This window comes from Antennarius striatus, chromosome 11 (assembly GCF_040054535.1).
Source record: "Antennarius striatus isolate MH-2024 chromosome 11, ASM4005453v1, whole genome shotgun sequence".
NCBI lineage: Eukaryota > Metazoa > Chordata > Actinopteri > Lophiiformes > Antennariidae > Antennarius > Antennarius striatus.
In genome coordinates this window covers 19,662,707-19,686,788 of record NC_090786.1, presented here as the reverse complement: position 1 = coordinate 19,686,788, position 24,082 = coordinate 19,662,707, and the positions used below count along the sequence as shown (strand labels likewise).

General features: G+C 40.7%; 4 protein-coding genes across 9 annotated transcripts in view; 3 read left to right on the top strand and 1 right to left on the bottom strand.

Annotated features, from left to right (window-relative positions):
- Positions 1-6,120, top strand: part of LOC137603340 (actin-binding LIM protein 1-like) — a 42,965-nt gene extending 36,845 nt beyond the window's left edge. For 3 of the 6 annotated variants that reach the window (XR_011037261.1, XR_011037263.1, XR_011037260.1), the window contains 7 exons: positions 1,121-1,261; positions 2,024-2,109; positions 2,228-2,351; positions 2,539-2,600; positions 3,014-3,074; positions 3,318-5,061; positions 5,259-5,323. Coding sequence is in view for 1 of the 6 variants with exons in the window: in XM_068326656.1 (XP_068182757.1) it covers positions 1,121-1,261; positions 2,024-2,109; positions 2,228-2,351; positions 2,539-2,600; positions 3,014-3,074; positions 3,318-3,325; positions 3,825-3,899; positions 4,981-5,061; positions 5,259-5,372 (752 nt within the window). In the remaining 5 variants the exon portion in view is untranslated. Of the gene's footprint in view, positions 1-1,120; positions 1,262-2,023; positions 2,110-2,227; positions 2,352-2,538; positions 2,601-3,013; positions 3,075-3,317; positions 5,062-5,258 lie in introns of all 6 variants that reach the window. The other 3 variants (XR_011037264.1, XR_011037262.1, XM_068326656.1) reach the window with 2 other exon arrangements.
- A 4,779-nt stretch (positions 6,121-10,899) lies between these two features.
- Positions 10,900-13,243, top strand: LOC137604120 (probable E3 ubiquitin-protein ligase TRIML1). The gene is made up of 6 exons (XM_068328055.1): positions 10,900-10,917; positions 11,620-11,715; positions 11,871-12,104; positions 12,218-12,264; positions 12,399-12,541; positions 12,634-13,243. The coding sequence occupies exons 1-6, from the start codon at positions 10,900-10,902 to the stop codon at positions 13,230-13,232; spliced, it is 1,137 nt and encodes a 378-aa protein (XP_068184156.1). The 3' UTR covers positions 13,233-13,243.
- A 1,834-nt stretch (positions 13,244-15,077) lies between these two features.
- Positions 15,078-19,999, top strand: LOC137603735 (hyaluronan-binding protein 2-like). The gene is made up of 13 exons (XM_068327472.1): positions 15,078-15,227; positions 15,517-15,640; positions 15,872-15,964; positions 16,077-16,187; positions 16,307-16,423; positions 16,505-16,615; positions 16,712-16,883; positions 16,963-17,060; positions 18,186-18,540; positions 18,633-18,775; positions 19,048-19,182; positions 19,296-19,441; positions 19,551-19,999. The coding sequence occupies exons 1-13, from the start codon at positions 15,168-15,170 to the stop codon at positions 19,716-19,718; spliced, it is 1,833 nt and encodes a 610-aa protein (XP_068183573.1). The 5' UTR covers positions 15,078-15,167; the 3' UTR covers positions 19,719-19,999.
- A 1,015-nt stretch (positions 20,000-21,014) lies between these two features.
- On the bottom strand, positions 21,015-23,159 carry LOC137604119 (E3 ubiquitin-protein ligase TRIM39-like). Its single transcript, XM_068328054.1, has 7 exons — positions 22,941-23,159; positions 22,563-22,721; positions 21,998-22,231; positions 21,874-21,896; positions 21,663-21,796; positions 21,207-21,577; positions 21,015-21,110 (listed from the first exon to the last, which is right to left on the bottom strand). The coding sequence occupies exons 1-7, from the start codon at positions 23,157-23,159 to the stop codon at positions 21,015-21,017; spliced, it is 1,236 nt and encodes a 411-aa protein (XP_068184155.1).
- Between the last annotated feature and the right edge of the window lie 923 nt (positions 23,160-24,082).

Sequence of the window (24,082 nt, the reverse complement as noted above, 5' to 3'; positions counted from 1 at the left end):
TGTTAATGATCTAGATCTTCACCAATAGCACTTTTATTGATCAAAAACGGTGTTGTCATCTGACCATGTACTGTAGTCACCCCCAGTGTCAGTGTATGCACTGTTTGAAGTCTGTCTGTCTCCAGCCCATGTCTGTCTGTCTGTCTGTCCTCTAGCTTGTTTTACACTTTGTTCATCCCAACAAGTCAGTGACACCACAATAGCTGTCTGAATCTCACCAATATTAGATAATATTATCCAACATTAGTTAACATTAGCCACTCATACGAGATCAGGTCAGACTGTAGCAACAAGGAAATCTATGAATCCCGTCATGGTGACGTGACTCGCCCCACTCTGCCTCTGATCTGCTAACTGACTAGCAGGTTTGTTATGGAGTCAAAGAGAAAATATTCAACTCGTACAGAAAGTCCACTGTCATAACTTTGAGTTGTGTAATGACATTAACTGTGAACAAGAGAGCATTTAGACAAAACTATTCAGACCTTTTAGTAAATTTACCAAAGTCAAGAGAAGAGCAGAAATGTCCTGTTCAATGTCTACATGAGAACATCCGGGTCCATGAGCCAATCAGAGGCAGAGTAGGGCGGGCCACGATGTTACTGTACTACAGTACTACTAAATTGATCAATTTTGATCGCTGTAATAACTAAATTAGCAAACATTTTAATGCTGATAAACTATTTGTTTTTTCATTTGTGTAAGAAATAAGCTGTTATTACTGTTTTTAAAAGTTACATAGTGTGATTTTGAAATGGATATGAAAAAACATTCCAGTGGGGTGAGGAGGTTTTTCTTTTGAAAAATGCATGGCAGCTGGTTTTGAGATTATTTGGTATTTAAGAGACATTTCTCAGAAGTGTATTCACTAAAGTCAGCCTTTATCCATCCTCAAAACCACTCTGACCCACTGGCAGCCACTTATATCAGAATATTCAATTAACAGATCTCTCCAATATTCAATGACATGTTAGAAGAGAATGTTTTTTCATATATTTAAACCTGGAAGATCCAGGATTAAATAATCCTGGAGATGGACGATTATGTGGTGCTAAGATGTTTACCTGTGGTTGAGACTGACCAGACACTCATAGATCAGTTCCCATGGTTACCAACCTAGATACAGCTGCCATAGCACGCCAAAGCAAGTCTGCTGATGACATCATCAGATCTGCCACCTTCCCCGCTGCCCATGCTCCCTCTGTGGATGACGGCTCGCGGCGTGAGGGTGACCGTTGGTCCTACTCTCTCGCTGTATTAGGTACAGTAGGCTCCTGATGGGCATGCTCGCACCGCTACTTCCAGCGGTGCAATAAACATCTCACCACCGGCTAACTGTTCTTATTTCTCCCTTCCAGCTGGCCCCAAAGCTTAACTGCATCCCTGCTTAAATCCAAGTGCACACTGTTCAGGCGCCACACCTTTTAAGTTTTGCTTGCACAAAGCAGAGGCGTTCTTTGGTTTCTGTTGCTGCCATATTATTTTACGCTTGAGGTAGCATCAGTTTCACCATTTCCCGTTCATCTACTGCACACGATGGGTAAACTAGCTCTTCACAGTAGAGGCACGAATGACCTGGACAGAGAAAACTGAGACTGACTTCAAACAGACTTTTGTCTTGTCTGTGTTACATTGTGCCGGTCTTTGTATTTAACATTGCAGTTCAATTTTGACATGAGTGATAAAGTCATGTCAGCGTAGCCAAATATTCCAATAAGTCCCTCTGTTTTTTCTGTCTCGTCAACTCCGTCTGCCATTTGTGTTCCTCCGTCCTCCTATTGTTCATTTATTGTTTTTGTGTTCGTCACCGCTCTACAGCTAAAATGAAGCAGCCATGTCTTTCTTGTCTATTCCAAAAACATAATACGTGAATTTTATCTGGTTGAATCAAACATGAACACATGAAACATGGTTTCCTTCAGATTTATGTGTTTGAGTCTCTTTATTTGAGTGTTTTTGTGTGATTTACGGAACTTTTTGGGGGTTGTGTGTGTGTGTGTGTGTGTGTGTGTGGTGACTGTAGGGACAGAGGGGAGGAGACGATCTAGAGAAGAGGAGGAGGACGAAGCCTTGAAAAGAAAGCAGCTGCATGAGGAACATCTCAGTAGGGTCAGCGAGATAAGAGTCTTTGAAGCAGCTACCAGTGTCTTACATGAACACACGTCACATCAAGCAGGAATACACGTTTCTATCGCTATATAAGAGTGCGTGTGTGTTTGTTTTTTAGATTCAGTCTGGTTTGGGAAAGCTTATTCTGAAGGAGGAGATGGAAAAAGAACAGATCAGGGAGCGTCACGCACGAAGCCTCTCTGCTCAGCGCTACGACTCCAAACAGACCAACTGTGACGCAGGTACAGTCACTTCAGTCAGCGCGATCTACAATTGTCAGGGATGTACTTTAACACAAGATTTGTGTTATGCTTGTTGAGTTTTGCTCTAAAATAATTTTTAAAAAAGTTAAAATAGATATGTCTTGTCAGTTTGTTTTTTTATAAATTCTAAAACTGAACTTGATTTTGACTTATTTTTATGTTTCAGATCCAACATCTCCCACGAAAACAAACTCTCTCCCTGGCTATGGAAGGAATGGTCTACATCGGGTGAGAGCACATTTAAGATTTTAAATCTTAAGATCATAACACATTCATACCATGCTCAACTCTGACAGTCAGAGGAATCTTCACTGCCAGAAAATACATTTTAAAAGATTATGGCCTTGCACCAATACTATAAATACTACTTGTGATTTATGCATACAGTATTTTCCACACTATAAGGCGCACCTTAAAGCTTTTAATTTTCTCAAATACCAACAATGCACCTTATAATCCAGTGAGCCTTACATATGGAAAAAGGTTTAAAATAACTCATTCATTGAAGGTGCGCCTTATAGTCCAGTGAGCCTTATAGTCCAGAAAATAGTGTACTGTATGAGTCAGTATAAAATTACACTCTGCTCCTAAAAAAAGCAGCATTTATTAATATTTGATGGTTGGTTATCTGTTTTCCACAGCCCCAATCCACAGACTTCACCCAGTATAACAGCTATGGTGACATGTGTGGAGGAGGCAGAGGTGAGAGCTACAGCTAAATTGCGATCATCAGGCAAAACCAATTCCACCAGAGCTCTATCGGCATCAGTATTCAAAAATGGCTTGCTATGTGTTCATAAAAAATTTGCATTTTGAAATGTTTGCATAATGGTTGACACGATGTGTCATCAGGGACAGCAGTGTTGTAGATAATAGCCTTGTAGGGGATTTGACAGCCAAACCATTAACTGTGAGTCTCATTTTCTGTCCCATGTTGTCCTGCAGAGTTTCAGGTATGTCTCTCATCTGCTTTTTCACATGGCATGCTTCCTCACCTCCCATCTGATATTTGCTTGCTATTGGGTTGCAAGAGACACCTTGCCCTGAATGCACACTTGCCCACTCCTGCTACAAGCTTACATCACTGTCGAATTAATGTCAGCTGCAGGGCATGTAGTGCAGCGATTTCAAATGCCCGCACATGCACTGCCCATAGCTGAACAAATGTGCTGCAAATGCAATGTACAGTCATCGCCTCACGTCTTGTTTTGTGTGTGATTAAACGATGTTTTAACTCCAGAAGTCAACTTTAAACATAGAAAAAAAATGCAGAAATATTCACAGAACATGCAAATAAGTGCCCATTCTAAATACTAGAGATACTCACCAGTATCTAAGCTACTTGATCCATCCAGTAAATCTGTGCCCACTGTCATGAGTGGACATATTCATTGCCATTATCCCTGCAGTCCCCTTCCACTATATTACATTTGTGTATGTTCTATCCTTTAGCACATTAAGGATGGCCGTGCAGCACTTGCAAGGATGGACAGGGGAGTATCTATGCCTAATATGTTGGAACCAAAAGCAAGTATCTTCTTCTTTTTGTACTGATGGCAACATTGCAATCCACACCAGAGAACTGACTCACTTTTCACTCATTTAAGTGCATTTTAACTTGTAAACAAGGCTGCAGTAAGCAATTAATTTAGAGACCTTGACAACGTGAAAGAAAGCGAAGTGGAGCAAAATACGAGGAAGAAATAAAAAAATTAGTGTGGTGTATTTATCTTTGTATGGTGGGGGCATTGATGGAAGAAATAAAGAGCCTAAAGAGTTTTTATGTGGAGGTGGAAGACTCACACCAGCCAGGTTCCTGAGTTAGCATGTTGCTTCAGGAGCTGCAGAGTCACTTTATTGCTTAGCATGCTGGCTTCTCCATGCTCATCTGTACATAGCTTTGACTAAAAGTGGCTGGATACTGTATGTGGCATTACAGTGGAGAATCCAATGCCCAAACTGTCATCCAAACAACTCATATCACTATATACTGCAGAGTATATAAGACATTGTACATAACCGTGTGGATATGAGTTGGTCAAAGGCCACAGAAAACTAATACTGTAGTTGCTTATTACTGAGCATTTCACATAAATTAACCACTTTTCATTTTCCTTTTTTTTTTTTCTTGTACAGATGGAATTAGATATTTAGCTAGAATTGATAGCAGCGCCTCAGCTTCCCAGGATCGTCATTCTCATGCATATTAACATGGCCTACATGTCTGGTGTTAGCTGTTTTTTATTTATTTATTTTTAGTTAGCGTTGAATTACTGTTAAAATACAGTCCATCACATAACTCTGTTTTTCATGTTTTTTGCCCGTAATAAAACTGTTGCACGTTTCCACACCAAAAAAAAAAAAAAAAATCCACACACCACAGCACCCTGCATTTTCACAACCTACCGTTACGAATCAACACAGTTGGCCTCCCGTCACGTACCTGTTCTCCCACCCAGTGTTCCCTCTGTCAGGATTACTAAACTATCCAAGATTTATTTTATTCATTTATTATTTATAGTTTGGTTTGGTGAAACATTTGTGTAGAGGTTTTTGAAGCTCGGCTTGTGGGTTTGATCTGTTCACTGATGAGTGTCTCCTCCCTAAGGTGTACCCCTATGAAATGCTCATGATAACCAGTAGAGGGAGAGCTAAACTGCCCAGGGATGTGGACAGAACCAGACTGGAGGTATCGCTTTTCCACCTGATACTGGATTTCTCTGCTTTGTGTAAATAATGTGTTACACAAATACAAAGAATGTGCAGTATCCATTGCTTCTTGTCATTTTTGCAGTGACCTTTTTTACGGTGCTAACCAAAAACACCCCCACCCCCCAACCCCACCATCCCCTCCTTTGTTTTCTCCACCTTTGTTCTCAATTCTAGCGCCACTTAGCACCTGAAACGTTCTTTGACATCTTTGGAATGGCGATCCAGGAGTTTGACAGGCTTCCCCTGTGGAAACGTAACGACATGAAAAAGAAGGCCAAGCTCTTCTAGCACTCAGAGCAGCATGCATATACTGTACATTTACCCAGATAGCACACAACAACTGTAATCTAGATGTAGGTTTTGGTTGATTTTCTTTTCTTTTGTTATTTTCTTTGTTTGTTTTATCCAGGCGTAATCAAGGAAGCCTTTAAATGGACTCTTTTTTGCTTCCTGAGACTGAGCTGAATGATTTGTCCAGTTAGATTTGCACAGCAAACAAGGAATGGAAATTTCTTCCATGTTCAAAAATGACAAAGAATGAATGTGAAATATGGCCATGTTATTTGGTTTGACTGCGCTTGTTTTACTTCTCGTTTTGCTTTGAGTGGAACTGCTTTGTTTTCTTTTCTTGCTTGTTTCCTCCTACTATTTGTTGCTATTGATTCCCGTGGAAATTTGTAAGTACAGTAGAACCTCATGGCGCCATTACAGAATGCTTGTAGCTTTGTGTCAGCTTTCCTTTGCTTGGGCTGAAACTATTTTAGTCCAAACTTCAAGAATTGGCTCAGTGAGTCTTTAAATTTAAAAAAAAAAAAAAAAGCCACTGGAAAGCAGTCAGCTGACCCATCAACTGTTTTACTGGATCTACATGGAAAAGAATCCTCCAAGCAACAATACACCATCAGTCACCTTCCTCTGCCTCCGGCACATGGCGAACATTCATCTGACTGACAAAAAGGAAATGTCTCTTTTCTCAGGCTCTCATAAACATAGCTTCACACCTTCCCTTTACTTGTATTGGAAGTACAAATATTAATATATTTTAATGCCATACCCAGAATCCCCACAGTAACCAACAAATGGATACAACACCTGACAAGAAAACAACTGTATTTGAACTTACTGTTTTATAAATGAAAACCCACACTGCCATTTGTTGTATTGAAATCTAAGCCAATAAAGCTTTAAATCACCATGAATCACATGATCGTCGGCTATACAAAAGCACTCACCGCTTCTCTTCTGTTCTCTTCTTCTTTGCATTTTTTGTACTAACAGTGATGTCATACAGGGTTAGAGGTAGTGACCCCTTCACGGGTTCAGGTCCCAGTAAAGAAGCTCTTGTACAGCACATGTGCCATCAAAGAGGTTTATGTCCACGTACAAATAAAGGGAACATAGCGTTGTCCACATAGCTGTTATGGCATCTCCCTCAGATACTATGGCTCAAAGGCAAGATGCCATATAATTCCAAAGCATGGTACTATTTGTTTAGATTGAAGATCTTTCTTGACTTCAAACAACTGCTATAACAATGCTATAAAACTGCCAAGAACTATACAATATCAAAACATCCAACGATTGCGACCCCACCTCATTGCAGAATTTTGGTCGACAGTCACATGATACTGTACGCACATTATATTGGCTGATGGCATCCGGAAGTGCGCTTGTTCCATCAGTCTCGGACTTACTTGAGACACAAACATGCTTTAATCAGTCTATTAGAGCGTGGGAAAAGGTAATACAGATAGAAAGTGGTTTAATATCAGTTTGGGGAGGGTTAATAAATTACCGTAAATAATAAGATAAATACAACTCGATCGTGGATTCGTCAATCGTGTGTGGTTCCTGAAACGCATTGACCGCAAAGACCGAGGGTGCACTGTAAATGAAACCACTGCAATGCAAACATTGTTATTGCCCTACTTACCCTAAATTATGTTTATAAGAAAAGCAACAATAAAATAAGTAAAGTTCAATGTATAAACCCAAGTTTAAAGGGGTCCTTTTATGAGAACACATTTTTTCAGGTCTCTACATATAGATAGTGGTCTTCCCTAACCCAAGCAAATCCACAGCGCCAAGCTATACATCATCTTCGGGGTGATTGATATAGAAATTGACCTATTCTGAGTCATATTAGATTGTCCACCTGGATGTGGGCGTGGTCATCCCTGCGGGGGAGTTTGTTCAGGTTACGTTAGCAGTGTGTGGTAATATTCTGGCTCAGAGCTACAAACTGAAAGTTCCTCACAAGCTGTTGAGGTCAGCAAGAATTTGGCTAACTAGTTAGGTCCACTTCAGCTGTGTGTGTGTGTGTGTGTATGTGTGTGTGTGAGTGTGTATGTGTGTGGTTCGTGTTCAGGCTACGGTAGCAGTGTGGGGTAATGACCTGGCTCAGAGCTACACACTGAAAGTCCCTCACAAGCTGTTGAAGTCGACTAGCATTTGGCTAACTAGTTAGCGCTGCTTCAGTCAGGTGTATGTGTGTGTGTCTGTGTGTGTGTCTACCTGCATAAGGCTATCTTCAGCATCATAGTGAACACATAACCAGTTACACTTTAATTACTAATTCAGAACAATTGTATATTCTTTGGTGAATCAAAGCAGCTTTATCTCTTCTAAGTGATCTGAGAACTGCGTGTATCCACACCGACGACACCGCTCATTAACAAACAGCCTCAGCCTTTATTTACAGCCTACAGTAATTCCTCACGCATTCGCACATCAACACACGCGGTTTGACTACATCGCTGATTTTTATTAGGTGGTCACGTGATACCGTACGCGCATTCTATTGGCTGACGGCATCCGGAAGTGCGCTACGTTCCGTGAGTCTCGGAACGCAGCGCACTTCTGTGAGACACAAAAAGTGCTTTAAACAGTCGATAAGAGTGTGGGAAAAGGTTATATAGATAGAAGGTAGTTTAATGTCAGTATGGGGAGGGTTCATAAACGTTAAAAGTACCATAAATAATAAAACAAATTGTTTGTCGCTGTATCACGGAATTTTGTTTTTGCGGGGGAGTGTCTGGAATGTATTAACTGCGAGTATCAAGGGATTAATGTAATATATATTCACTGTCAGAAGTCAAGGGTTACTTACGTTCAACTGACCTAAACCCAGCATGTAAAATAATCCAGGCAGAAATGACTCATCATCATCACTCATTCCCAGCCTTGAGAGAGTCAGAGGGTGGAGGTGGATACAAATGCAAACACACAGAGAGAGAGAGAGAAAGTGAGAGAGCGTGAGTGAGCACGTCTTATTCACAGTTGCTTATGATTATGAGTAAAGTGCTATATTGATACATTCCTCCTCATCACTGCGATGTAGGTTAGTGGATGGCGATAAGGTAGGGAACAGCCAACAGTTCAATATACAGTATTTTCCGCACTATAAGGCACACTACTGGACTATAAGGTGCACACAATAAAAAATGAATAAAATTTATTTGATAAACTGCAGCGGCTGTAGACATCCACTAGACAGAGCCGCGCTGCTCAGACAGTCATGATTGCATTCATGACTTCCTGACTACCTTTGAATGGCCCCAATTATTATGTCAATGAGCCATTCTGAGCCTCATCAAGGAAACCTGATCACTTGATTAATTTGGCATCTTAGAAAGAACTCAACACGCATATTAAAAAACCTGACATTAAAAACTCGTTAAATTCATTACGAGTGCAGTCAGTGCGAACAGAGCAGATTATTTCCTGATCTGAAGTTCGAAGCAGATATTTAAGCTCCAACGTTCGTCTTCGTTTATTAATTAAATATTGTTTCGATCGATCGGTAGTCCAGTTGGAAGTGAGGTGCAGCTATTTGCTGCTGTGTGTCCTAAACAATTTTTAAACTAGTTTTTAATGTCAGGCTTATAATTTACTGTCAAACGTGACGCTGTTTTACTCCTAGAACTGACTTTAACGTCGGTGTCTCACCGCACGTCGCTGCAGACAGAAAACACAAGCCTGAATACGCCCCTCCACCCGCCCAGAGATATCAACTACATTTGTAAATCAATTGCAGCACACCAGACACCTTTGTCTAGCAGTGACTCTGTTCTTGAAATTTCAGAAAAGGCTGGAAGTTCAGCTTTGAGGGTCTTTCATTCACCTTTATGCCAGTTTCTCCGTGTGTTTCCACAGACTAAAAGAATGGACCATCACTAGATTCCAGCACAATGGCATTTTTAAGACCAATTAAGTTTAAAGTAGTTGGAAAATATTGAGATCAGTCAGTCAGTCAAACTTTATTAATAGAATTGTTGAAAGTTCCTTATGTTTCTCTACGTAATCACCGGTGCTCCTACAGTCTGCTCTACCATCTGAGAGCAGCTCAGTCAGAGCCGAGACTTCGGTGACGCCCCTTGACTACCGTTGTTAGGGGGCGTGGGCTCAAGTGCCTTGTGAGGGGGCTCCTCTGGTGGCGGAGTGCGGAAAATACGGTACAGTATTTTCTGCACTAAAAGGCGCACTGGATTATAAGGCGCACATTCAACAAATTGTTTATCTTATAATTTATTTCATATATAAGGCGCACCGGATTATAAGGCGCATACAATAAAAAATTAAAGTAACTAGCGGCTGTAGTTGCCCTATCCGTCCACTAGATTGAGCATTCATGACTGTGAGCACCTTTAATTAACTGTGAACTATTGTTATAACTATTGTTATGTCAATGAGGCAATTCTGAGCCTCATCAAGGAAACCTGATCACTTGATCACTTTGCCATCTTAGAAAGAAGTCACAAGCATGGGCTTTTTCCTTAGCTGCTGAGATTTACTGATAAAAGTACTACCAAATACTGTAGTACGAAATTATCTAAAAACATAGTCAAATTAGATTTTATTTCTATAGCTCTCAGTGACGTGTGGTGAGGTTCACGGAAGTGTGTGACCAACATAAAAGTGAGTTCTATGAGCCAGACAAAGTAGCATATTTGCCAATTAAGTGTAAAGTGTTTTTTTTCCGGCGCCACAGTAGTGGGTAAATACTGAGATCAGTCAGTCAGTAAAACTTTATGAATAGAATTGTTGAAAATTCCCTGTGTTGCTACGTTATTGTAGCCGGTCACCGGTGCTCTCCGTAGGCTGCTCTGCCGTCAGACAGCAGGTCAGTGAGAACTGACACTTTGGCGACGCCCCTTGACTACCGTTGTTAGGGGCCGTAGTCTGGCCAGCGTTCCCTCTGAGGGTGCCCTCTGTTGGCGTAGTGCAGCATGACTGCTGACCAGGCTGCCGGCTTTTTTTCAGCGATCTTGTTTTTAACCAATATTAATATCAATATTAATCCATATATGAGGTGCACCAGATTATAAGGCGCACTGCGGGTTTATGAGAAAATTAGAGGCTTTCAGGTGCGCCTAATAGTACGGAAAATACTGTACTTCACTTACCTACACTATTTAGCTTCGCTCCACGGTGTTGTCAGCAAGCGATCTCTCATTGTCCATGATTGTCAGGAAACACAGCTTTTATTACATTCTGTTCATAACCATCTCTCGTCTCTACTGATATCTATCCCATGTGCTAACACTGTTTGCTTTTCTCCAAAAAAGCTTCGTGATCACCGGCCGGTCTCATTGTGTTCACACAATGATCCATGAGTTACATTCAGCAGACTGAGAAAGCAGCTCCACGCTTAGCGCAGAAAAATCAACACTTATATCATGAAAAACAAGAGCGCAAAGCACAAGAAGAGTGAAATACTGTAAATTGTAACAAAGTTATTGAGAGTTTAAAAAGCTCCAGACAATGGACGGTCGGTAGCGGGAGCGTGCGCGTTCACGTGGTGCATGTAAACAAAATGCACGTGAACGTGAGGGTAGAGGGAGGTGTTGATAGGGGGAGCTCAGAGGGCAGAGGGGGGTGCTGATAGAGACACGTCCAGTAACACGGAGCGTTTCAGAATGGAAGTGATTTTAACCATATTCAATCAAAGATATTGAGCACCAGGGATCACTTTGGGTGCTCAATATCAATATATCAATATATGTCCTTCCTCACCAAAGTGGTGTTAAAATAGCCTTCTAAGCTACACACACACACACACACACACACACACACACACACACACACACACACACACACACACACACACACACACACACACACACACACAAATGTACGCACGCACGCACGCACACACACACACACACAAACAACTTCAGGTGCTGTGACAAATAGAGAAATGCATTTTAAGGTATCATCACTTCAACAATACGTACAATGACAGCTTCCATGTGGCCTCATTTTGTCACCGGGATAAATACTGTTAAGGATCATGTAATGCAAAGGATTGTGGACACAACGCCTCCTGGGTAATTATACCACACAATGTTAAAGTCAGTGATGAGAAGACGAATGAGCATTTTCTGTTCAGGTGGAGGAAAGTGAAAACAAACCTTTATTCTGCTTCAAGAAACCAAATATATAAAATATAATTTCTAATGAAAATAGACACTCCTGTCAGTCAATGCCAGCATTTTCTTACAGTTTTTTTTTGTGTTCTGCTGTCTCTCCACAGGAGACATTGCAAAAGCAGCAAGGTTGCCTACAGAAGCAAAGGGAAGCAGTGAAACAGAGACTGGAAAAACTGGCAGTACGTCAATCTGAAATCACAGTAAGTTGTGTTCACACTAGAGCTAACTACAAATTACACCAAGTTTTTGCTCTATTTGTGATGATTAAACAATCATCCGATGACAGACCACCTAATAAATACAGGGATACAGTGGTAAGGTAGAATGATAGATTGATCATGCTTGTATGGTTCAGAGGAAGTCCTTGGTAATAAGGAAGAGCATCATACAGAAATACCAGGAGATCCAAGCCATCCTGGATGAGGACCTGAGGACTACCCTGTCCCACCTGGAGATGGAGGAAAGGGCTGCTGTGTCGACCCTAGATGGACTGATGGAGAGGAATTGCTCTCTGATCCAGGAGCTAGACCAGAACCTGGCCCAGCTCACCGTGGCTCTAAACCAGACCGACACAGAGCCTCACCCAGAAGTGATCAAACTTTGCTTTAACCCAAAAATGTTTCACATTTCAAACAGAATACACAAACCGATCATTTTGTGGACCAAATTGTTTTTGCTAACCTGATTTTTGTGCTTGTTTAGTCTTTTACTTCTTCCACTGAGCAACAAAACATAGAGGCAATGGACAGGTACGGAGTTACATCATCACTGTAATTTTTTTATTAAAAAAAGGGGGAAAAAAACACATTAGGTTTTAAATTTCCCAGTTTGGGATCAATAAAGTGCATCTCGTGCATCTCATGTTTCTTACTGTCTCCTCTAGAGTGGTGGACCTGCTGAACGAGACAGAACCTATCAGCGTGAGCCTGGATGAAGAAAAAGCTGACCAGATCCTCAGCATCACCAGCAACATGCTTGAGCAAATTTGCTCACAGACCCCTACGATCAAGAAGCTCATCAAGAGCTGTCAGTTTGCACGTTGTTTCTGGAATTTCCCTTACCATGATTTTAGCTCTTTATTATGTAGAACTGATAATGTCTGAACTATGTGTCTCCAGATTCCAGCAAGGTGTGCCTGGATCCAGACACCGCCCACCCCAAACTGATGATCTCCCCACGAGGCGACAGTGCCGCCTACACGGACATCTGGCAAAAGCTCCCTGACCTCCCCGGACGCTTTGACACCACCCTCAATGTCATCAGCTTGCAAGGCTACAGCTGTGGTCGACATTACTGGGAGATTGATGTAACTGGGAAGACGTATTGGGAGATTGGCGTCACCTATCTCAGCATTCCCCGCAAAGGCACAACTGAGGACTGCTGGCTGGGTCGGGGGGAAGAGTCCTGGTGTGTGGAGTACTTTGATGGGGAGTATACAGCTTGGCACGGAGGAGTGCCCCATCATTTGCCTTTCACGAAACATTTTTGTCGGATTGGAGTGTTGTGTAATTTTCCTGCAGGATTGGTGACGTTCTTTGAGGCAGCCGACATGACACCGCTGTACTCCTTCTGTGTAGGACGCTTCTCAGACTGCCTACACTTGGCTTTGTGTCCTGGTCATGAACACAATGGCTCCAATTCTGAACCCCTTGTAATCTGTAATCCTCAGTCTCCAACCAGTGATCCCCGGTCACAATCTCCACGGGAAAGCTTTTAATATTTCTCTACTCAGACTCTTTCTAATAACTTAAAATTCATAAAGACATGATACCAGTTCTCTAATGTTTCACAATGGCCGCAAAAATAAAGTGCCTTAAAAGTAATGAATAAAATCTAAAAATTGATCATAAACACGATGACATAAGTCAGTGTGAAAAAGCTAACACAAGAGTGATGTGATGACACCTCTTAGGCTGGTAAAATGGAAGTTATCGTCAGCAAAAACAAAAGAAACAACATGCCTGTGTAGTTAATAGTTTCTGACTCAAATCAAATTAAAAATTACATAGTCTTATTACTATGTGAGATACCACAATGGCACATCTGTCGAAGCAACAAAACAAAGCACACACACACGGACCCCATAAACATTTTTACAGTTAAAAGGCACTCTCCATTTAAAATGAAGGGTTTAATACACTTTGGACCCCAAGAGTTTTTAAACCATGTTTTCTGCTGATAACTGAACCCAGGAATGCAAAGGCTGATGGTACATGGAGGTTTATGATTTTCAGAGGACTCAACAGTTGTGAGGTAGGCAATCCATGACCAAGCAATACACACAAAAATCCAAAGAGTTCTTAGGAGCTCACTGTTCAGTTGAGTTGACTGGCATGAATGAGCTGCAGGTCTGTGAAAATGGAAGCAAGAGCTGAAAGTAGGTCAGCCTCGCCTGTCCCGGAAATGGAACACCCAAAATGGGATATCCTGACAAATACTAGGAACACTTTCTAGGAATCGCAAAATACATTGCAAACGGCATCATGAATATTAGGATAAAATTTCATAGCAATAATTACTGTATGTTCTGAAATATTTTTTGTTGTATTAATATTTTTCGTCAAGCTAAACACGTAAAAATTTGCTGTTCACTAAATTCAGGCAAATAATCTGACAAGTGTGGATATCAACTTTAAATCAATTAACGTCATTTCACCTAATATTTTCAGTTGTGGAAGCGGAAAACAGACCAAACACAAATATCCAAGAGTACAACCCCCAATAAGAATCTGAAAGATATAATGCAAGTTTGACACTGGACGTGACAAATCAATCAACAAGGTGCTGCTACTTTCTTTATTCTAATTGTGGGTAAAGACTTTAAGAATTTAATCATCCTTTAGAGAGTAAGCCTTACAGACAGTGGTGCAGGAGCCAATGTGAGAAACACACTCTTTAAAAAAAGAAAAGAAAAAAGGAGCAGATTTCAGATGAGATAGATGTCAATGTGATAAAAAGCAAAATATACTGTATATGAAGAGTCCCTTACAAAGATTTGTGTCAAAGGAGAAAACTGATATAACAGAGATACTGTGACTCATCTCTCATCTTTCTGCTTATAATAAGAACACTAAGAGAACTTTTAATGCATCTTCATTGTTTATGACAAACCCTTGCTTTCATAAAGTTAAAAGGTCTTAGTTTTACTCAGAATGTGTGAAAGGTCCTGAATGATATTAACGCTATAAAGTTTTTTAATGTATTAAGATTTTTTTAAAGCACCTGTTAGTGTATCCTGATTTGCACCGAGTGAATGTGGATCCAAAGTCTACATTCAAACAAACATCTGGCTCAACAAATATGCTCTCTGAGCTTTTGTTTTATATTTGTGCATGCTGATTCCGGTGGGAATTAAGTTCATTTTAAAGAACGTTCATTTTAAACGGTGGCTATAGTTATAGGAATGTGCAACATAAATTGGTTCCTTGTTACTTCAACATGAGCAGTGACCTGCTCATATTGAAGCAGAACTAGAAAATAATAATCCATGAGCACAACTGAAATCAATAAATATGACTCAGCACCAGCCATGGATGCCAAATCTCCTGGTCAATCAAAGGTTAGTGAGCAAATGTTTAGAAAAGTGGGAGTGATCTGCCAGACGGTGCACTCTCACTTTAGTGTCCTGGATGACTTCTGAACCACTGCCATCATGAACCTGAAGCTCCTCTTCTTCTGCCTCTTCTTAGCAGTGCTCCTCTTACCTGCTGAAGTAGGTGTTCACTCTATAGATTGTACGTTATTTGTGTACAGGAAGAAAATATAGCAGCTCTTATTTACAATGTTTTAATGTTTTAATGCTCATGAATTTGGTTGGGAATAAAATGCATTACAACCTCTTGTCCGAGGCTGCAGTTCAAAGTTATTAATTCACTGCATTATTGATATGAATCTTTTGAACTGTAAGAAATATTACTGGAAAAGCAGAACAATATTCTTTTTTGCAGAATTTCTTTCATGAGTTTTTTTTTTTTAACTTGTGTGTAACAATTTTTACTCAGCTGAAACGCAAAAAGCACAAGGACCGTCATCTTCACCGTCACCATCACCATCACCATCACCATCACCATCATGGAGGAGGGCCTCTGAAACAGAAAAGACAAAGGTTTCAGGACATCATCAATGGCAAGTCCTTCATTCTACTTCTTTTATAACTTGACAAAAATATAGCTCTTCGTACAGTGCGAACAAACAGTAAGTTAAGAATGGATCCAGAGGACGTTAAGCAGCTTCAGGTTTTACTGACAGAAGAAAATTATTCACAGGTTAGGAGAAAAACATGGTATAGGAAAGAGATTAGTGCTGATTAATGAAAGACGATAATGATTTCAAACTGAAGGAAAGATGTGTTTCCAGACTTTTTTTTTCAGATCTTCAAAGTAAATGATGACGACGATGACGACGAAGACGATGACTCAAACTGGCTTTATGAAATTCAGGAGCCAGAAGGTGAAAGACACTCATTTTGTCGAAAATTTTCAGACTTTTCAAAGCTGCATTTAGTAATAGCTTCATTAAATGAATTTCCATCTTGCATTAGTCCTCACCATCTGTTTTTCAGGCCCATGCGACCCAAACCCTTGTCTTCACAATGGCGTGTGCAAACAGAAAGGCGGAAGACAATTCAAATGTGACTGCCCCAAACCTTACAAGGGAAAGAAATGTGAAAAAGGTTTGAACAAATATTCCCTTTCATCATATTATTATATTTGTGCATGCTGATTCCAGTGGGATATAATTCACATACAGTATGAACATACATGAATTGAAATGATTGTGTTATCATCTCAGGTCCAAAACGCTGTAAGAAAGGTGCGTGTGGGCGAGGTGAATGCGTGGTGACTTCAGATCCCCCATACTTTGAATGCAAATGCAAGGAGCCATTTCAGCCTCCAAGCTGCACGACCTGTAAGGAGTGTTTGATCATTCAGACAAGATGAAACACCTCTCTGTCTTTACATGGCTTCCCTCAACTGTTTTCCTCCACAGTTTCAGTATGTGAGCCCAATCCCTGTGTGAATGGTGGAGAATGCATCAGGGACGGTAATGACTTTGACTGTCGGTGCCCCGAAGGGTTCACAGGACGTTTTTGCCATGTTGGTAAATACTACACCCTAGTAGTGTGGCTTTTATTTAGCTTGCCTAAAAACGCATCATCATAACTTATTTGTTGAACTTGTTTGGTATATATTCTAGGCCCAAATGACTGCTGTGAGGAGAATGGAAGGTCATATCGTGGCAATGTGAGTGAAACAGAAGATGGTGACGAGTGCCTGCACTGGAACTCTCACTTCGTCCTGCCGGTACAAATCAATCCCTTCCACTCCTCAGAGGATGAAAATGGACTTGGCCCTCACAATTTCTGCAGGTATGGAGAAAGTAAAAATGTGAGTTAAAATAACACAGAATATATGTACAAAAAGACTCACACATTTTGTGTGACACAGGAACCCAGATGGAGACCAAATGCCTTGGTGTTTCTTGAGAAGAGGCAAGAAGTTGTTCTGGAACTACTGTGATGTGGCAGCGTGTTCTGAACCAACAGGTCAGCTTTAAGCCTTCAGACAACTTTCACTGTGACACTCAAATCAAGAAAGTAAGCAAAAGTCCTTCTGCTGGGGAGATTGATCGGTTTGATTGCCAACAGTATTATACAAAAACCTCTGGACAGAATCCCTGAATTTTTTTTTTTTTTTTTAAAGATGGGGAATAGGTCAAGAAAACCCCCCACATAAAAACGAGGAATCCTTAGCAAGATATTTTGACATTCACTTCCAAAATTTTGGAATTTATTTTCTCCAATTTTATTTTATTATTATTTTTTATTTATGTAGTTTATTTTTTCCCGGACATGTTAATATAACAAACTTCACACCTTCATCACATTTGCAAAATCAACAGCAACATCTGAAAAAAGAAAAGGGCTGACAGCTAGAAGCCACTTGGCTTGTGAAATTCCTGTCCCCTAGAATCAACAATTACCTCTGTTATTACAACCAACTCAGACATGAAATCTTTTCACCCAGTTCAAACATTCAACTTTGACAGACATTTCTATTCTTATCCATGAGGTGCATCCATCTGAGTTTTTCAAAATATTTTATAATTATGCAAAAACTGAGGCACTATCTATAAAACTTTGTAGAGGGGTGGCATTTGTGCCGTTGTAGAAGTCATTATTTTCTAACACAGATTCGAGGTTCAGGTCTAGGATTCATTTTGAACTTCCTTTAACATCGGTCAGATGTTTTCTTACGGTATCCGATACTGTATGTTTGAGCGTGTATTGTCTGCTGCTGATCGACATAATCAAACAAAAAAAAACCCCCAAACTGATGGAGAAATGTGCCAGTTTACTTTTTTGCTCGTTTGTTCATGATTTATATTTACTAGCATTTGAAAAGAAACTAATGAAACAATTCCCACTCAACTTTGTCGAGGCGACGGGTGGGACATGGTTTTTTAAAAAAACTTTTGGTGCAGATCTGCATCTTTTCTTGGTATTTCCAAGACATATTCTCAATTTTCTCAAGGAATAATATACAGATTTATAATGGAAGGTATACATCTTGAAGGTGTTGACATGTATGTATGAGTGTGTTCATGTGGTCTTGTACTTTACCTCATGCCAGTCTGGTTGTTTTCTCTTCATGTATGTTCCTGTTTTCAGATTCAACTGAAATTGAATCCCCTGATCCCACGGTTCCAACCCCCCGGCCTACAATAGCTTCCAAGCCAATGACTACAAGACCCCCAAAGACCCAGAAACCCAGTAATATTCCACAACTTCCACCCACTTCCATCCCCACTGCCCCGGGTCCACCAAGACCATTCTCCACCTGCGGTCGGGCTCAGCCACGGAGGACAGTTGCCCGGATTTATGGGGGTCTGAAGGTTGCTTCTGGGGCCATACCCTGGCAGGTATCTGTCCAAGTGAGACCAAAGAACACCAACCAGGCATACACACATGTGTGTGGAGGGGTTCTCATTGACAGCTGTTGGGTATTGACAGCAGGACACTGCATGTAAGAACAATCCTATGAATACAATTCTGGAAAAGCCCTTATGGGTGTGAACTTGATTTTCCGTGAAACGTTTCTTGCTTGTGTTTGAACAGAGAACCTGGTAAGGACATGCAGGTGATGATGGGAGGTCTGTCGCTGCACGCAGAGGAACCATCAACACAGACCTTTAGTGTTGGAGAGGCCATTAGACATGAGGCCTACAGGGAGACTCCTTCATCTATTCACAATGACATAGGTGATCCAACAGTCTGTTTTTATTTAACACCAGCACTGATATCACCATTAGTTTAAATCAAAGATCACAATGACAGCATCCTAGCTCTGTTTTTATCCATTGTAGTAAGTAAATTGAATGACTGATAAAATATGCAATATTGGTTATTTCATGGAGACAACTCTAAAATTAGAAAACACAATTACATTATAACTATAAAAATAGAGAAATTGTGTTCATTTCTCCTTCTTTTTTCTTCCCTTTCTTGTTACTTTTATGCAAAATACACAAAGCATTGTTGAAATTGAGCGACACCGATGGAGTTTGTGCCCATGAAACCCAATTTGTGAAGGCAGCTTGTCTTCCTGATGCCCCACTGCCTGATGGAATTGAATGTACCATTTCTGGATGGGGTGCCACTGAGAACTGTAAGTCCGCCTAAAATAAATGCAGATCTTTATTTTTGTGTCAGATGCACTTAATTTTTGGAGGGTTTTTATTTCAAAGAAACCATGTGTTGTTCTTCACCTCATCTCCTCAGCTGAGTTTGGTTCCACCAACCTGCTGCAGGCAAACGTACTGTTGATCAACCAGGGAAAATGCTCTGAATCCAAGGTGTATGGCAGAGCACTGGATAATACTATGTTCTGTGCTGGTCATCTGCAAGGAGGGATCGATTCCTGCCAGGTTGGTAGAGGAAATCTTCCTGCATGGAAAACTCATTTGGGATATGTTCTATAAATAATTGAGTGAATCGTGACACGCGCTGTGATTTCACCTTTTGCTCTTGTTTCAGGGCGACTCTGGGGGACCACTGACTTGCAATCAAAATAATGTCAAAGTGGTTTATGGTCTGGTCAGCTGGGGAGACCAGTGTGGAAGGAAAAACAAGCCCGGGGTGTACACACGGGTCCTCAACTTTGTGGACTGGATCAGGTCAAAGACTCAAGCATCATCTCCATAAGAGGACTGCAGTATTCACCAACATGCCAGACAGCCAAGGACTTAGCTGACTATGAAGAAAGTTGTCATTATGTAGCTTTTGGGTTTTGTGCCATTAATTCCAGAGTAAAACCCCAATAACACATTTCAAAAAATTATCTTGTTTGTAAATATAAATGTCCTGTTTCATTGGCTTTTCCCTGACGTTTTACACTTTTTGAAGCCTAGGGAATAAAACAAAACAAAACCTGGTACTAAAAATGAGACTGAAAGAAAATTAAAATATACATAAACGTGATTGCAGAGAGAAAGTCTCATTGCTGTCATTTTTACATGTTTCCCAGTCATCTCAGTGTCAATTATGTTATGACTGTGATATAAGAAACAAATGTAAAAATCAAATTAGTATCACAGGGTGTCTTTTTTGATCTGCATGTCTGTCTAGTTCTGGCGACGCATCTAGGGTGTACCTTCCTCACATATCCAGGGCCCGGGGTGTTAACAAGATTTTATTTGTTAGGAGCTAGCTCGTACATGAATAAATAAAAAACACAAATTATGAAAGAAGAGACAAATATCAAATATATAAACACAGGATAAGGAATGAATAAGGAGTACAGTACTGAAGACTGAGAGGAACAAACAATATATATAAATACTAGTGTGTGTTGAGTGTGTGTATGCATTTTTTTTTTGAAAATTTGAAGCTATTTACAGCATAATAATGATAATTATTAATAGTAATGCACAGTTGACAGTCATGTGTTAGTAATATCATCACAGAATAAACATGAAAGCAGGAGGGTGCTCATAATAATGGTGTCTAGCTGAAATGTCAACATCACCACTATACCTCCACTGGCCCACCTGAAGTGTGTGGTGTATCAGCGGTATATGCAGAAACCCAGCATACCTCACTGACAAACCAATTAGAACCATAGAACCAACCATTAGATCAGTAGGCTCAAATGTTTGTTTGTCTGCGATTGTTTTTTTTTTCTATGACTGCTGAGCTGATATGTTGATTTGGACATTTTGACAGAAAATTGACCTAACCTGAATATTTCAGCCTTCATCTCATGTGATTACCCTCCTCCTCCTTATTGTCTCAATCAGAGGTGGAACCATCCAAAGCAACAAGATGCTGCTGAAACATAAGCCTTAGTGAACCACAACAGACAGCTAGTCTCAGACAATAGAGCCATTCTTTGTGTTGATACATGAATCCATTCAGTCTAAATAATACCGACTTACTAGAAGAACATTATGTGGTACCTCCACAACCTCCTGACCCTTGATGACCTCATAACAACTGATCTCAGGGATCCTTGATCCAAAGTATAGTGAGAGGCTGCCTGTTCAGCCCATTCACATCAATGCATGGGTTTAAGATGAGGTAGAGAGGCTCCGTGCACTGCACACAGAAAGAGTGAAGCAGGGTCATCGAATCAGCATCGTAGAATGACAGCTCACACTTTTGAAGGTTTGCCAGAATACCCAGCTTTCTGACTCTCTTCCCCACTGACAGCTGCTTCTCTTGGGTATCATGACACACCAGGTACTGGCCATCTCCGTAGTAGATGCACCAGGATGTGTTGTTCACACACAGCCTGGAGGAATTTGGACTTGGACCGTCTTTTTTATCAATGGGTCCGGTAGTCACACCTATTAGCCAGTAAGGTTTGTCCTGGACAATCACCTCCCAGTAGTGCTGGCCTGTGGTGAAGCTCTCCTGTGTCATCACGCTGTACTGGGAGTCATACGGCTGCTGGTTCAGAGCTTCACTGACAGGCTGCTGTCTCCAGTACACCTGTTTCCTGTCCTGAGATATTTCCACTTTTGGATGAGCTGTGTTGGAGTCCAGAACTGGAGAACTTAGATCTGCAAATACAAATCTACATTAAGCACACAACTGCAGAGTTAATGGGGTTTATTTTGATTGCATAATATTGGCTGTGTCACGAACATGACCACATTCGGGGAAAGTGTTGGGACAGAGCCACTGAGAGGTCATCCACCAGCTTCTCAACAGTCCTCAGCTTCTCCTTGTCACACAGGTCTTTGTCGACTTTCTGGATCGGTTTCAAATCCAGAGGGTCACTGCAATAAAAATTGAAAACCGTTTAGTGACAAAAATCACATTAAAAAAACATTAAAATAGGATGAAATGTTCTCACCAACGATTCTGCGTTGTGATTTGCTGTTGAAGACATACAAGTCATGCATTACCGTACATAGAAAGTATTTCAGTTGCTTTTGTTTCAGACTGCAACATACCATTAAATCATAACATTAACCCACCTGTAGGAACTGCAGATCATTTGTCTCTTGGAGGAGAGATCTGCTGGATGCCCTGAGCTTGTCGATCTCTTTAATTTGATCCTCCACGATGCCCCTCTGGGCCTCCAACCACTCCGTCATGTAAGTCTCCTCTGCATCTATGATCTGCATCATCAGTCGCTCATCACCATCCAACACAAAACGGATCCTGCTGTACTTGTCTGAGAGTCTCTCTCTGAAATCTGCAGCAGATTTCTGGGCAAAGAAACCCAACAAAATTACATACCTACAAGATGGTATCTCTACATGAGGAAATATATTAGTAAAAGACATATTTCAAATGGACTGTACCACTGTTTGCGTATACAGTGACTCCAGTTCATTGATGGCATGTTCTGCTTCCACTCTCCTCTTCAGCAGTTGGTTCATAGTATTCTCTAACATGCTCTAAAGACAAAAAACCAACACACCTTTAGAAAGTAAATTGAGTATCATTAAAAAAAAAAAGCACGTCAATAATGTTCACCTTAAAGTCAGCAGAGGCGTCATGAAGTTGGTAAGCTTTGTGGTTTTTGTGCAGCCCTACCAGGACACACAAACAGCACACAGGAACTCTGTCCTCCATACAGAAGAGCTTGCGCTCTTCCCGATGCTCCCTGCACTTCAGAGACAGTGGGTCCTCCGTTACGTCCACCAGCGTGTGCTCCCTCAGAGCTGACCTCTGTTGGTGCAGCAGGGCATGAGCCTGGCACAGCGAGGCATCACAAGTCAAACAGGTCCTTATGGCTACTGACGGTGTCTCTATGCAGTGGTCACAACTGATAGTTAGTGAGGATGAGTTGGTTTCGCTGCTCTGTGATCTTGTCTGTAGCTCTGCTGATGGTTGCTTGTTTGTGGTGAAGTCTTTTACTTTGTTCTGAAGGCTGGTGTTTATCTGCAGAGTGAGGTCAGAGACAAGGAATACCTGACACTCTGGACAGAATAAAGGACCCTCATTGGGTCCATCTGTTTCCCACACGGCCTGGATACAGGTGAGGCAGAAGTCATGTCCACAAGGCAGCGTAACTGGGTCTGTGAAGAAGTCCTGGCAGACGGGACACTTCAAAGTTTCCTCAGCCGTCCCCATAGCTCTGCCTGCATCTGCTGTGGTCGTAGCGTCCAGTGCCTTGGTCTTCCTGCTCATGAATGTTTCACAGGCCTCTCTTGGCATGCACACACCAGTCGTGTGCATCAGTGTCAGGTTACTAAAGATGAGATGACAACCTCCACTGGGTCTTTTGAGCCATTGACTCTCAGGAGATCACATAAACTGGAATGGCACCTTTCCAGGAAACTGATAACTGAATGTCATAAATGCGATGGTAGTTTCACAAATCAGTCCACTTAACTTTGAGCCATTTTGCACAATAAGAAGAAAAGAAAAATGTGTGTGTGTCTCATCTCCATTTCAATGGCTTATTTTATACAGTTTCATCATATCACTTATAAACATTCTACTCCCACTGTTTCCAGACTAGTGTGTCCAGTTGGCCTCAATAATAATTTTTTGTATTAGCACAGGTTTTAATTTTTATTTTCTACTCAGAAACCAATATTATGAATGCAATAAAATAAATGTAACTTGTGATAAATGTTTCAATTGTTATCATTCAGGACAAAACTATCCCTCTGTGTCCTGAAAATAACTGTTTTAGTTAAGATCCTTTTTTTTCCAAAGAGATAATATTTTATTACAAATTAATCACAGCAATGGCAAATTAGCCATATATACAATCTTTATTACTTCTAATTGAGATAAGTCATCGTATATGTACAGTATTTTCATACTTACAGCATAATTATGTATTTTTCAAAATTCAGTTGAAGGTTTTGCTTTCATCAGTGCCATAAACTCTGGTTTAGTTTTCCCCATTATTTAATAAGCAGAATTGATAATTCAGTAATTAATAATTTTGATTTTTTTAAAATGTAAGATTTTCACGTATATCTATCGCTATATAATTTTTTGTAGTTATACATTTGTTTTCGTAAATAAGATTTGACAGCTCGAACATGAACTGCCATTGCTGCGTACTGATTGTTTAACATCTGCTGTTCCACAATTGA